The 15,477-nt window shown below is 39.1% G+C and overlaps 1 protein-coding gene across 3 annotated transcripts in view; it reads right to left on the reverse strand.

The window, feature by feature from the left end:
• Positions 1-6,496: 6,496 nt before the first annotated feature.
• Positions 6,497-15,477, reverse strand: part of tcf12 (transcription factor 12) — a 73,250-nt gene continuing 64,269 nt past the window's right edge. For 2 of the 3 annotated variants that reach the window (XM_076110147.1, XM_076110148.1), the window contains exons 15-20: positions 13,593-13,784; positions 11,092-11,206; positions 10,836-10,998; positions 10,237-10,481; positions 9,523-9,676; positions 6,497-8,907 (exon numbers count right to left, since the gene is read on the reverse strand). In XM_076110147.1, coding sequence (XP_075966262.1) covers positions 9,534-9,676; positions 10,237-10,481; positions 10,836-10,998; positions 11,092-11,206; positions 13,593-13,784 — 858 coding nt within the window. In that variant the 3' untranslated portion in view covers positions 6,497-8,907; positions 9,523-9,533. The remainder of the gene's footprint in view (positions 8,908-9,522; positions 9,677-10,236; positions 10,482-10,835; positions 10,999-11,091; positions 11,207-13,592; positions 13,785-15,477) is intronic. The other variant, XM_076110149.1, reaches the window with a different exon arrangement.

A 15,477-nucleotide genomic window follows, 5' to 3' on the forward strand; every position in this document is an offset into this window, starting at 1 on the left:
CCAGAATGTACTATACTGGGTATATATCAATAGCACAAAATGTATCAAAAGTGCATGTACCCTGATAGAAGATTTCAGGGTTTCCCCAGGAAGTTGGTTAGCCAAGGTGGTAAGCCGGTGCCAACCTGACACATCTTATAAAATATATAGAATTTACGGCATGATACAGCACCTCTGCTGTTTTCCCCCCCCCAAGGGTAACATTGAATTTCAATAAAGTATATTAATATATTTGTATTAGCAGATACTGTCTTTGTTTCATATTAGGTGGCCTGCCTCTGCCATAAAACATAACAGAAACCACTTCTTTTGTCTATGTCGGCCACTCCTATTGCACCACATGAGAACAATTCACCTCAGCTTGATGATGTTAAGTCAACTGGGTATGCTGGTGCTTCAATTAGTCAGAATCAGTCAGCGTCCTATACCCTTCAGTCTGTACAGGAGGGAAGAAGGAAGCCAAGTTAAAGTGTCCCGTGCATGAGGAAGATTGCTGTCAAGGAAGGATTAAAGCTAACGATGACGCACAATAGATTCTTTCATCCTTAGTGTCACATGTATGTTCCAACAACTGTCTTCCTCCCATTGTATGTGTCACTGCAAAAGGAGGAATCCTTCACTGAGGCAGTGCTGCCTTCATGACCCTGTGTGCTGCCGAGCAGGGAGGTCAGCGTGAACCACAGGTTGGATGTCAAGGCCCTTGCTTTGATCTGTGCAAAAGGGGGAGACTCTGCAAAGATTTAACAAAAGCAGATTTTGTATCTCCTCGTGTGACCTGATTCGTTTTCTGTGTCACAGAGAGTTCAGACACTGAGTCTTGTGTCTTGCAGCTGCAGCGGCTCACATGACTACATGAAGAAAACACTTCGGTTAACAGCAGCCGACCTTGAAAGAGCGAATGTAAACGGTGAAGCGAGGATTTACACTGTGGGAAAATATTATTACGCAACAATGAATGAGAGTTCACTAATCTGAAGCGTCAGGTAGATGCAACGGGAGCTTACGGGATCAACTTTTTAACAAAATAAAATAAACTTACAATAACACTAATGTGTTAGTGACAGACAGTGCTTTAGAGGGAAGTCGTTAATTAGTTAACGTTAGTTGACAGAAGTGAAGAAACGAGTGAGTTGACGCAGTTTCTGGACTCTCTCATCGCTGCTCAGAGCAACAGGTGGCAAGAATCACAAGCCAGAGATTTACTTTAAAACGTCTTTCTTTTTTCCGTGACTCACTTCAGTAAGTCAAGTTTGTAGCACGTCAGTGGTCCTTGTTGCTGTTAAATGTTCAATTCGTCAGCTTTTTTGTTGAGTTGAACGGCTATCAGCGCTCTCACAGCAGACATGTAACGTTACAATGAATATTGTTAGCGGACGTAACGTATAGTTACTCACCAGCGTCGTTCTCTGTCGTTCAGTGATCGCAGGTCTTACGCGTTTGTTTTAAATGATTTTCGAAGAGATGAACGGTTGCGCAAAGTGCCCACGCCACTGCTTGCTAACTTATTAAGTTCTGTGTTGTTTTCTGGGAGAGAGGACAGGACAGTTTCTGCAGGACGTCCGACCCTCCGGGCCGCTCCGCCTCCTGAAACAAGCGCACAAACCCGCCCCCCCCCAAACACAAACAGTCGGCTGGTCCAAGAACAGATTTCGAAACCGCAAGTTGTAGACGAGGCCTGACACCTACTTCGTTAATTAGCTTCCTTATTAGCTCATTATAAAACATTTTAAAATGAATAAACCAAATCATAAACTTTAAGCTGACAGAGAAAGCAATGCAAAAGTATGCTATATTTGCTTGTACTTGGAAGAAGCTGGGCCAACATAATAATAAAAAAACGTATCACATATAACCAAAGGAGCTTTAATAACGCTCATGCACTTTAAGCATTACAGTCGATGAGTACAAGTCGCTTTTTGGCTATGTGGAAAAAAAGGACATGGGTGGACCCAGTAGACATAGCTTTGGCGGAAATACTGCACGAATAAGCCAAACTCACCCTGCTGATAATATTTCAGAAATATTGGGAGATTAAAATAACAAGTTACACACTTACATGGATATTAATTTATTGCACAAACACAAAGAAGGAGAATTATACACGTATGTGCTCCGCTTAAACTCGTTAGTTTAATTATTAATTACACTCTGCATAAATGCAATTTGCAGCTGCATGTCTTTAAAAACCGAGAGCGTCATCTAGTGGATAGAAAGCTGTCCTGAATGTGGTTAGTTAGTGAGAACCTGTGGTGGTGGTGGTGGTATACTGGTGCATGCATGTTACCCACACAGGGAGAGGGAAGTAAATGCATCACCATAGATATAAGTGAGCATATTGTGTGATGCACAAGGATGGTGGGAGTCCAGGAATACATCGTAAAAGCAAACAAGAGGCAGATATTATGCTGAGTGGGATGAAGAAATGTTGAAAAATGTCCTGCATATACTGGAGAATGGGTATTATTTTGGAAATAAAGTCCCTGCGCTGTGTGTGTGTGTGTACTTTAAGAGTAAGTGCAAGACTAAGCAAACAACACTGAGCAGTGATAAATGATGGCTTAAAATATGGTCGTAGCAGGAGGAGGGTTTACAGTCAGCTGCACTGAGAGATGTATACTGTATATAAATATCTTATAGAACAATAACAATATGTGATATTAGTTTTCACAGCATCTTAAAAGGACCATACCCCTATACTTTATATAACCTGTTTTATTAAATAAACCATTAAAACAACTTAATTGATAATAATAACCGAATTTGCTTCTGTCAGTATAGGTTTTACTCTTACAAGAAATAGATTACAGTTCAAGCTAAACACTGAGTTACCAGAAAGTCATTAACACCTGTATGACATGTCATGAAATCCCACAGTCCCGTAATACATACTGTATGGTAACATGTTTTATTTATGTTGACAATGTGTCAGAAAGATGTTCATTTAACTCCACAGGGATTTGGGAGGCTGTACTTTGTGGTGTTGTATCTGATTGCATGATATTGTAAGGTGTTTCTAATATTTTTTCTCTTCGATGTATAAATATGAGGTGGACAAAATATTAGAAACACCTGTCAGGGTATTGAATTTGAATACTTTTGTAATCCTGTTCCTGCACGTTCTTGCATGGCTGCTTGTGTTCAGACAACAATACACTCAGAACATTTTGGCAACAAAATGGTTTTATTTTTTTCTGGCCATTCATGTTAATTTATATTGGATGAAATGACCCAATATAAGTACCTTTAATTTCACAGACAATATTTCATACAATCACAGTTTTCCTACTTTCACGATCTCAGCCTGATATTTGTATACAAAGTCCAGTGAAAAGCACTCAGATTACTTGCTTACAAATAGCAGTGATACCACATACAGATAAATCAAAATAGCATGTTTATTCAAAATACTACTTTATACACTGTTGGATAGTTGAATCTACAGTGATGCATTGTACAGTATTTTATACAGTAAATTAATCAAATGTTTCGAATGAAAAATCCTCAAAGGAACTTCTAACCGTAGTTATTAAATACATGTAGTGCAATAAAAAGTAAAGTATTTCCCCATGAAGTATAAAGTAACATAAAATGAAAATACACATGTAAAGTGCATTTACCTACAAATTGTACTGAAGTACAGTACTCTAGTAAAACTTAATTACTTTCAAGATCACAACAGCAAAAAAAAAATTAATTTGTAATGCTCATTCTGACATTCAGATTTTGAAGCAATGATAAACTGAATGTTTTACAGTAATACAGCTCGTCACTGCAGCATACACTTTGTAGCTTTGTTTATATTTGTGTCCGCAGAGAGGCCGCGCAGCACCGCAGCCTTTAATCTGAGCTCTTTGCTACTGTGCTGGGTTACAGCAGCACACAATGAGAGCTCTGTACTCCGCTGAGGTGCCACGGCTGGGACCTCTGGGCATGCTCAGTACACAGCTCAGTCTTATCCTGATTATAAGAAGGACTGCAGGCTTTCCAGCGACATGCACCAGAGATGTCATAGAGGCACACGTTTAGCTCATTAGATTTCATCTTTTACGTTGTTGATTTATGACAGGAAAATGTTGGAAAGGTTTATGTAAACTGGCTCTGCACCAGTGTGACAGGCAAAAGCCACCACTGAAGACAATGTGGTGGAGAAATAACTGAATTTCCTTCTCTCAGTCTGTTAAATAGTTTAAGATAAGATAAGATAGACTTTATTGTCCCGAAGGGAATTTGTCTTGGAAACATACATACAGTGTACAGTGTCTGCTGTTAAAAAACAATACAAGATTTAAGATTGCAGATGAAACCCATTAGAGGATCTACATTTTTTTTGAATGAGGCAGCTAAATAAGGCTTCATCCCTGGTGGACTGGTGTGCAGCCAACAACTTTCCAAAACAATGAACGTGGTCGTGGACCTCCATATGTTTAGGATCAATGGTCAGGAATTTCCTCTTTTTCTTCTTTTCAGCATAGACCTTTTCTTTTTAGGACATCTAGAGATTTTTCCATATTATGGTATAATGCAATTTCATTATGTTGGTACTAAGAGCATCCTCACCGTATATGTGTACAACACCTCAGAACAAAGTGGTGCAAACTGCATCAAAAATCATAGGCAAGGAGCTACTGGGTATTGTCATGTAGAAGGCCCCTCCATCAAGACATCAAGGCTGATAGAGACGCGTCTTTTTGTGCCTCGTTCAGTGGACATTTTGCAGGTGAACCAGAACTCTCAGATGCTGATGTTCATTCGGAAAACTGCATCTGATCTCGTATTTAGTTCACACTGGAGATGGAGCGAGGCGGTGTGACTCCTGGCCAAAGATTCTTGCAACAACAAATCCACACTGACACTCCTCTGCACAGATATTATACAAAATGCAACAGCACAGTTAACAAAACATTAAAGGAAACCATCAGAGAAAGCCTGAGATGCAGGTTCTAAAAACAGAGCTTTACTAATACTTTGCTTTGCTAATTTGACTGTATTTGAATGAAATGTTACTGTAGCCTCTGTTTGCTATGCAGCTGTAAAATAAAGGAAACACAAAACAAAAACAAAAGGGTAACACTTTCTTTTACCGGTCTGCAATATTCTTATCATTCTGTAGTAGTTTTCAGAAGTTCCCATGAAAAAATAACTTGTACAAAGAAATTTGGGACAAATTATAGAGAAAATAGGAATGTCCTTTGAAGAAAAGCTAATTTATAACCCGTGTGATTATTCAATCAAGAAATCAAAACAACAAAGTGAAGAGAAGACAAAAAGCATGTTTAGTGCAGCATGCATCCTGAGATTAGCAGAGAGGCGGATGATCTTACTGTTGTGAGCAGGAGGAGCAGCAGGCTCTTTGGTCGAGCTTCAAGGATGTGAGCCAAGGACTCTCTGTCAGCTGGCCCAGCAGCCATGACAGGAAGTCAGCCTTCAGACATGGTGGTCCCACTTCTACAGAAAACATGCCCACCCTCCATCACCAGCCCAACACGCTCACACGTTCTGTTTCTTCCTGCAGAGAATATTGAAAAATGACATGCATGATTTATGTTGCATCACTGAGCTCACCATAAGCAGAACAGCAGTCGGCAGAGTGTCACCTCTGTCAGAAAAATGAGCTGGAATCAGACCTCTCAGGATGTAATGAGTGCTCTCATGCTCACATCTGCATGCAAGGATAATTCTGTGCAGATGTAATGGGGGTCTGAGATTTACAGCACAATACTCCTCCAGCTTTAGAGCAGCATTTACACAACACTTTTGGGATTCATTAACTTCAGGCAAAGCACAAGTAGAAGATTGAGAACTGCAGTCGACTGAAAGCTTCTTCCACCAAAAACATACACAAGGCATTACAGTTTGTTCTTTTCATAATGGCTGCATCACTGCCATACCTCCACTCTAGTTTCAGTTCATCAATTTATGTTTGTGTTTATTGCCTCTGTATTAACATGATGTATACGTCAAAACAGATGTAAAAAATAAGCAAACTTAAAATTAACACTCTCTAAAAGAAACTTTACTAAACAAACATATGAAGTGTTCTAAACATTCATTTAATTTCCCCTTTTGAATATTGGTGCATTTTTGCTGGAGTAGCTTTCATACAGGACCTGTCCATAGCTGTTCTTCAATCTACATGAATCTAAATGTTATAAAAGTAGGACCACAGCACATGTACAGTAAGCTGCTATCACACTTTATTAAAAATAGAAACATATATTCATAGTACTTGTCATACAGATGGTCCACTGATATTATTTTCAAAAATGAGTTACATACTAAAAAACACTAATTTGGCCTCGATCCACTGTAGAAATGTCTTAAAAAAACAAAAACAATGAGGAAGTCTAAATGAACCCCCTACGTTTCTGAGCTCATCCCACTTTAACCTTCCTGTGCCTTTTAATAAAATACAACTATGGAGAGGAAAAATGCAAAGATGGAGCAGAAACAGAAAGAAATGTGTTTTGTCAGTGAGAGAAATAAATGGACATACAACTTTAAAAAAGATGGCACATTTATTGCAACATAAATGTTATTTACATTGTTTTTCTGTTGAAAAAGACAGAAAATTCAAATTCTCGTTGCCGCAGTTTTTTTTGATGTGCATCGACAATACCTTTTCATTTGAAACAAGAACAAATCTTTTATCAATCAACAACGAGAGACTGAACAATAAGATGACGGTCGCCGTTTTAGGAATCCGGAGCTCGTACGAAGCCTTTTGAAGGACTAGACTACGAGCAACAGTTCAGCTATGTTCTTGAGATGCCATTTGTATATTTATTGTAATAATGGACAGGCTATTGTAAATAACCCTACGTTTTACTATCTAATATAGTAAAATAAAGTAAGAAACTTTTTACTCAAAACTTTTGCTTTCAAAAATCTAGAAAGAGTAATATTTAGAATTCAAGAAATATTCTTACAGTATTATTGTATAAAAGACTAACTACAGTGAAAAATAAGCCAATTTTTTTTCTTTTGATTTTCATTTTTCTTATATGTTATACAAGGGAAAGCATCTTGGAATACAGCAAAGTCTAACTCGGCAAACAGAGGACCAAAGAAACATCGCAAGAACAGGAAATTAAGAATAAGAGCAGGAAGTGACTTTTCCCTCAATCAAAGTCTGCCAACATGAATACAAGCTCATGAATACTGAAACGAAGAACAAGGTCACATTCAGTCAGAAAATACATGAAAATGGTTTGTTTTTTTCTTCTTCACAAAATCGTTTTTAAATCATACATCTTTAGTGTAAACTCTTAATGTGGCATCCTTTATTCTAATTTAAGTCCCTTTTTTTGTACAGAATATTAATTCTGAATGTGGCAACCTTGTTTAAGGTGTAGATAATGATAGAAGACAATATACAAAGGAATAAATGGAATATAAAGCAAGTCTTAAGACCAAAGACAAACATAAAGCATGCACCCAGATAGGAAAACAAATTAAAGATAGGAACGATGTTCATTATTGTGCTACGGTTCTATGATATTCAACAAAATGCATATAAATATCTAGTCTGGCTTATTGTATGTTTGATGAAAACATAAATGAAAACGTTCTCTCCACTGAAACTGGACATCATAATGCTGGAAGCCTTAAGACATAACTTGTAACAAGACAAATACGCATCAATACCATTTTACTGAATAACTGCATTTGAACTGTAGGGTCTTGAAATATTAACAGAAAGAAAAAGAAGTGACGTGTTCATCAGGCCAGGAGAAAGTGTGGTCGTCGTTGGTTTATTCATTTTAAACGAATCAAGCAATCTTTGATTAGCTGGCGGCGGGAAAATGACAAAAACAAGCCAATTCAGTGCTGACGTCAGGAGCATGTAAATGAGGCTGAACAAAGACAAGAATCTGCTAAAATATGTCACGGCTTACGTTTAACACTATATGGCAAAGGGACGGGGAAAGAAGTCCCCTTTCTTTTAGTTAAGACACTAACAATATGCAGGGAATGCTAAGGTTTGCAAATAGTTTGCTCACTTTATTTTCACTGTTCACTACCAAGGAAAAAGAACACGCCTACATCTGAGCTTTCAGTAAACCTTGAGTTTGCCATCCGCCATCCGTCACCTTTTAGACAATATTGTTTATGCTTACGTAGTCGGGCCAATTATTCTGCTGGTTAGCAGCACAGAAACAGATCTAAACTACACAGAAACAATCATAGGTAGTTTTGGTAACACATGTGGCCAGTGGCAGAATTAATAAAATATAAATATAAATAAAATCCTCCTTTTTTTAAATGGGGCGCGTGCGTCTTCATTTCTAACAACTAATGATAATTTTCAGTTGGGTATAAATATCCCTCTCAACTGGCCAATAAATTAATCTTCTCAGTGCCTAAATATTTTCCCCTCATCTCGGACTCGCCAAATATTTACCAGGGTGGAGTGCTCAGTATTAATGGTGACCCTGGCAAACTGTAGATCAACTGAAAAGCACCATACTTCTCTTCGAATTTGCTCAACTTTCCCTTTAGACGTACACTTTATAGCTCAATAACATAATAAATAGAAAAAAAAGAAACAGACAAACAAAAACAGTTGCTGTTACAATGCATTCGTCAATTCAGTTTAGGCACAAGGCAATTTCCACTAACGGTTGGAGGAGATCGCGAAGTCTCGGATTGTTCTTCTTGCAGACAGTGATATGTGCTGAGGATTTTTATCTTTGAGGTGGGGAGAAATTTGCAGATGGAAACTGGTCACAGGGAGCTGGACGCTTGGCTCTTCTTCAATCTTTTTGGATTCGATTGTGTCAGTCTCGTAGATTTGCTTCAAGTGGTCTGTCTCCTTCGATTGATGTCACAAACTGTGAGTCCTGTCTGTCACTGGGAAGCAAGGTCACCGACTCAAAGCGGGACAGAAATGATGTGGATCGCTTTGATCTGGAGAGACGAAGGGGGAAATACGCTGATCAGAGGTGAAGGCAAGGCACAAAACAACTTCTATATACCTTAGGTTCAAAAGTATGACGAATGGTTGATTCTAAAGTGCAGTTGGTGCTGTTTCAGATATTTATAGAAGAGGTGAGTAGATCTGAAACAATTAGTCAATTAATCCATTTTATCGATGACCATGAAATTACCTGCAACTAATTGATTAATCACAAGTTGTTTATCATGCAGCAGTGCCAAATATTACCAAGTTCTAGCTTCTCCAAAACATGCTGCTTTTATTGGTTTATGTTTATTGTAAACAGGATATCTTCAGGTTTTGGACTGTTGGTTGAAAAAACAAGCAATTTGAAGACGACACTGTCCCGAAATTGTGATGGACAATTGTTTTTACCATTTTATGACGGAATCAAAACATTTTTATAAAATCCAATTTTTTTTTGCTCAAGACAAAATAATAATAAAAATTACAAGAAATTCCATCCGTTAACAGAAAGTATCAGGTAAAAATTACTGACGATTGATAATCAATTGTTTGAGACAACAATCCTCAAATGAATCAATATTGAGAACAACGGTTGGTTGCAGCTCTTGGGTTGAGAGTACCTGTCTGCTGCTCAGAGGTGGCCCATGGGGTTAGATGCGTCAGTCAGGCCTGGATGGAGCCCTGTGTTGGCTTGTTGGGCGTCACCGGAGCCCCCGGACATTTTCTCCTGCTCCCTTCTCTTAAGGCAAGCTGCTTTGGGGTTCAGATTCCGCTCTGTGGGTTCAGAGAGACCGAAATCAAACTTTTCTGCAACTTTTCTTAAAATAGTGAGAGCTTTGATCCGTTTCTTTTTTTGTTTTTGATACCACATCATAAGTGTAAACAGTTACATGAACATCCAGCATTTCAGTGAATGAATGTAGCATTAACAGGCTTTATTGTGACACCGATTTTGACATACTCAATATTAATATCTACAAATATAATGCTACAGCAAAGCAGAATGTCATCAGCCAGCGTATTTTCACTCTTGAACAGCTTCCCAGCAGTTTCTCTAGTGTTGTGATATCTTGGCTGATTATCCATATTTGGCAGCTATGTCAGTGAAATAGCTCCCTAGAAATCAGAGTGCAGCTGTTTACTGCAGTTCTCCTATTTATACCTCCATATTTACAGTATCCTCTTTGGATGTGACACTAAAATTAAATTACTGCCTGGAGGAATATTATGTGAAGCATTTTAAAGAATCAGTATTGAGTAAATGTGATGTAGCGTGGACATTTCAGTTATTTGCAATATTGCTATGGAAAAGCTTTCATTAGCTGGACACTGACCTCTGACTTGGTGCTCCAGGTTAAGTATGACAGCCACAGCCTGATGAAGGATGAGCAGTTTAGTCTGGGGCTTCTCGCTTTTCAGGTGCAGCTGGCACATGCGACCCAGCTCCTTGAAGGCCCCGTTGATGTCTCGCACCCTGAGGCGCTCACGGGCGTTGTTAGCCATCCTCCTCTCGCGCTCACGCTCGGCCTTCTGCTCCGGATTGAGGTCCTCGTCCTCAGTGATACTTTGGGAGAAAGAACTGTTTTACAGTTAAAATCACACAACAGCAAAAAACAAACATACGTACACTACAAACTAAGGAGAATAGAAGTCTGAAGATAAAAATATCTAAATCTCTATAGTATGTTGTAATGCCCTATCTGAACAGATTCATGTCACTGATTGTAGACAATGTCGAGGCTACTGCTCAGGCCTTATCCTCTCTTTGCATTTTTCATCTTTAGAAAACATCAAAGTAAATTGCTGGACAAAAAAACTAAATCCTCAAGATTTGTGCTGGTTTAAGCCATTTTTTAAGTCCAGTAATAAACCAAACATCAGTTATTTTACTTTTAGAAGTACTTTGTTTGTTTGTATCTCAACATGTTCTTACCTCGTACGTGTGCCTGCTCTGGGTGTCCTCATATCTCTTCTGTCACTCTCATCATCTGATTTGTCATCGATAGAGAGGTTATCATTCATGTCATCCTTGTCCTGTTTCTCCATCTTCAGCTCCAGAGCAGCAGGCAAGTGGCCAGCCAGGGCTGAAGCAAGACCTGCAGTAGACAATGTAAACGCAAAGGTAAGACATCGCACACATAAACTGTCAGTCATAAAATGAGTTGACAAGACTGAGGGGCGCATTGGACCTCTGAAGGTTTCCAATTGGTGTTCCAAAAGTTCTGTGCTGGATGTGGAGCCGGCGCTGGGAAGACCTCCATGGCTGTTGTTCAGACTGGCAGCATCGTCAGCGTGGGCACCACCCTGTTGCAACACAGACAGGAAGGACATTGTAAAGAAAGGAAGCAGACATTCTCTGGTGACGATGCATAAAACTATAATTTTGAGCAAGAGAATAGCGATTAATAAGAGCCGAAGATGGAGCAATAAACCTCAGGTGCCATGGCAGATAATATTCTGATAGATATTCTGTAGTAAAGTAGATCCACACAGGTCAAGGATTTTAAGTGTTTTAACATTTAGATAGGATACTATTTGACAGCCTGTATATATTGGAATTTATTTTGCAAACAAAATGTTCAGTCTCTAATATTACATGCAAGCATGTTATTCCCAACACTGCTGCTTTAGTGACTTGCTTCACCACTTTGCTTCACATGTATGTTGTAGAAAACATAACCACGGGTTGCATTCTCAGGCTCAGCTCTCCGGAACCACAACTACAACCACGTCTGTTTCTCACGTTTAAAATAAGACAAATCCTTCTGTGTTGTGCTTCAAAAGATGTCGAACTGAACCCACTCAGCAGTCTGAATATTTCATACTTATTTAGTCCACATTCATAACATAAAAATGGTCAACTCCCATCGAGTTGTACCACAAAGTCCGTCCTTCCTGAGGTTCAGCACATTTTCTTGAGCTATTTGATTTCCCCTCAGAGAAAGGCGGGGAAATTGTCACTGAGGGTGGAGGGTGTCCCCTCCTTTTCTTAAAGGAATGTGATCCCCAGTCACTGTTGGCCTCTGTTAACCCCGCCACCCCGAGACCCTCCCCTTCCTCAGCACTACGCTAATCTTTGCTGTGCTCTCAACAGGTGTCCAAACAACTCTTTGTCTGCAGGAGGAGGAGGAGGGAAGCCGGGCTCTGGCAAGAAAAGAACGCTGCCATTTTCATGGCCGGGCCTGATTACCATACAGCTGAGGACCTCTATTTGGGTGGAGGCTGCGGGTTCAGACACACGTTTCCAGCGATTCAGATTTCCTGGGTTGTTAAAAAGAAGTGATGAAAAGGGGTGGAAGGGGGTAGAGGGTAGGGTGTCAGCCGGAGTAAAAAGCCTGTGGCTGTGCCGTGCCGAGGCTGGTGAGCTCTGTCTGAGTGGACCTCTTCCCACACAAGAAGCGCCGTGTTAGTGCAGACACAGTATGTTCTATCTCACAGTCGCAGTCGGTCAACATCACTGCCACAACCGAGCTCTCTGTAACAAATACATCAAACTGAGCTCTTCTGACAACCACAGGGGAATTCTTGTTAGGGGACAAAATAAGTCACTCTGAAAGATCCAACAACTTTAGCACCAGAGTGAAAACACAGAGCCTTACAACAAACAGGGAACATTCAACTCTGTTCAAAATAAACTGTATTCAAAATAAATTAAAGTTGACGAATGAGATTTGAGACCACAGACCAGAGAGGGCCATAAAAAAATCCTGATTAAAAGTTGGACCAAAATACAGTGCAGCTTTGATGATCATGCCAACAAAACACAAAGAAATCTTTATGCCTCAATGAAAACACGATTTATTCTTCCTTTTTGTTGCACTAAATTTTAAATGGACATCAGAAGAAAATATTTATATTCATCAGCTGAATGCCTGGACTGGGTTAAAAAGGAAAATATAACAGTATTACAGCTGAAAGAAATCGATTGACAAATTAATAATCTGCGTTATTTAATTCACTTTTCAAGCAAAAATGCTAAATATTCTCTGGTTACAGTTTCCTAGTCGGAGTTGCTGCTTGTCTTTGTCTAAGAGCAAAACTAGAGGACATTGTTTTCACCAGAGGACTTAAAATGAGTGATATAAAAATGATTCCTCATGTTTATGATTCATTTTCTATGACCTCTTTCTTTCATCGTTTCCATCTTTCCAGATACGTAATCTGAACTCTTTAGAACAGATTCAGCATTGATTTTGTTTGTGTGTGAAAATGATTATTTCCAATCACCTCTGGATTACAGTTGGACGAGCCGCCACATTTTAATTTCTACAGCAGATGTTTTCAAATCTCTTGGCTCTTTAGAATGAAATACTTCAGATGAAGTCATGATTTATAATAAGACCTGCATTCTCCTGTTTCTCAAGAGATTTAGAGCAACATACACTTCCTACACCAAACTTTACTCGATTATGCCTGTTTTTCTCATTTCTATTTCCCCCTTGTATATACAGCTCCTCTCAAGAGCAGGGTGAGCCTCAGGCCGGCCATGACACTTATGGAAAATATGTCAGGGTAAATTCAACTGTTCAAGTGAGGAAAATGTCTAGTTTTTACACAGCGGACCTGTTTTGAACAGGTGGCGTTGTGAAGTTTGAAATAACATGAAGGATTACACCAATGTTTTCTCCCTCGCGTTTTGCAATATCTATATAAAAATAAAGATATAAACACTTGTAGGAAGTTCTCATACCATCGCTGCTGTCCGACTTGAAACCAATGCAGAAGCAGGGAAGTTTGCTCCGAGGGCTGCTATTGGCCCATTTTGTGGCTGTCCCAGCAGACTGTGTATGTCGCTGGGCAGACTGGCGGTGGAGCCCACTGCATGGTTCCTCAGAACAAGGATTGCATCATCCAGTCTGTCCAGACGATCCTCCATTCGAGACTGGGAAGACCAGAGGGATTGAAGAGTGAAGGGTTAGGGAGAGAGAGAAGAGAGGAAAAGAAGGACAGAGAAGCTTAGTATAAGCACATTGGGACAAAAATTGAAAACACTGATTGTATGGTGTGGACTTAAAAAGAAAAAAAACATCTGAAACACAAGATAAAGAAGGCAATTCAAATGCAAGATCAATTGAGCTGTTTCAGCTTGAGTTGTAAAAGTCAAACAAATGCCTTAATTTCTGTTAAACTGAATAATTGACAGATGCACATCAGGGGTGCTTCAACAATTAATTTAGTATTTAACATTTAAGAATAACTTAAGCTGATTACTGCAAGCTGGAACCGCTACCATGACAATACGGCAACAAAGGCAATAAAGATGAAACTGCATTACACAGTGAGGTAAGTGGACTGCAAGTCAAAAACAAAATGAGGAATGCAGAGACGCATGGGACACGTAATGAGTAAAGACTCTATCGGAGGAGTACCTCGCAGACATCCTTTAAGAAAGACATGGCATCCTGGAGATGCTCATGTAACTGCTGATGAACTCTGTTTTTCTGGCAAAGTCAAATAAGAATAAGACAGGATTATGAAAAAAGATCCGTTTCTATAAATACTAGAAACACACTGTGGATAGAGATTGTTTTGGTAAAGACACACAGACAAGAAGGGCAGGATTTGGAAGGAAGCAAACAGATGCTGACCAGTCACTTTGAAAGGATGTTTGCATATTTAATAACCACGTCTATAGTATTGGTCTAGTCCCCTTTTTGGGGGGTTTGTAGGAGGTGTTACACAAAGTTCACATCCTCCACATTATATTAATACAAATCACAAAAATGTACAGCAGTGGCTCCCAAGTGTCACGTTGTATTTCTCTATTGAAATAAATGTCATTGTTGGTAAAGGCTGCCTTCACCATTGTCCAGTATCACCCTTAGGTGATAGACATATCATGCATAATATTACTATGCATCGTTATATTCATTATATAAAGCTGTGCCTTTCACTATACTCAAGTGAAATGAAGCAACGAGGCCACTTTAAACAAATGTTTTGTGGATTATCAAAGCCGGATACTTTACAGAAATGATCACAAATAAGTCTCAAACGAATGAAAACATATTCCCTCACACGATTACAAATTTCGACTATAATCTAATCCTCAAACCACATGTTTAGACAGTGGAATAATTTATTCATTAAAAACTGTAATGGAATCTTTTCACTTATGAGCCTAAATGGCTCGGGAGTCATTGGGCATAAAGATTAGACATTCTCAAAGCTCAATGTTTTCCATTTTTACAGCTTAGACTTGAAAAATATAAAGTGATTTTCACACAGATTTTAGGGTCACTGATCCAAAAGTTGTTGTTTTTCAACAAGCAAGAAGTTGATGCTTACCGCAGTTTATATCTAACAAATAACAAGCAGTAAACTGCTCAGTATACTGGAAGCTTCATGTAACCGAAAGAAAAATGGTAACTGAAAAATACTACTTTTATCTACAGTTTTTGTTTTTATAAAGTTATTTATAAAATAAAAGAATAGTCATTCTATTGTCCGGACTAAACATTTGGAGATACATGGTGATGTTCAATGCCCTCTTCACATGCAATTGGCTGTTTGACTGGGCCCATGTGGGCCATAACTGTCGTGTCGTGTTCTGCATTTTGGGCAGTCTCAAACAG

This window comes from Anarhichas minor, unplaced genomic scaffold (assembly GCF_050575085.1).
Source record: "Anarhichas minor isolate MPS153535 unplaced genomic scaffold, ASM5057508v1 ptg000042l, whole genome shotgun sequence".
Classification (NCBI taxonomy): Eukaryota; Metazoa; Chordata; class Actinopteri; order Perciformes; family Anarhichadidae; genus Anarhichas; species Anarhichas minor.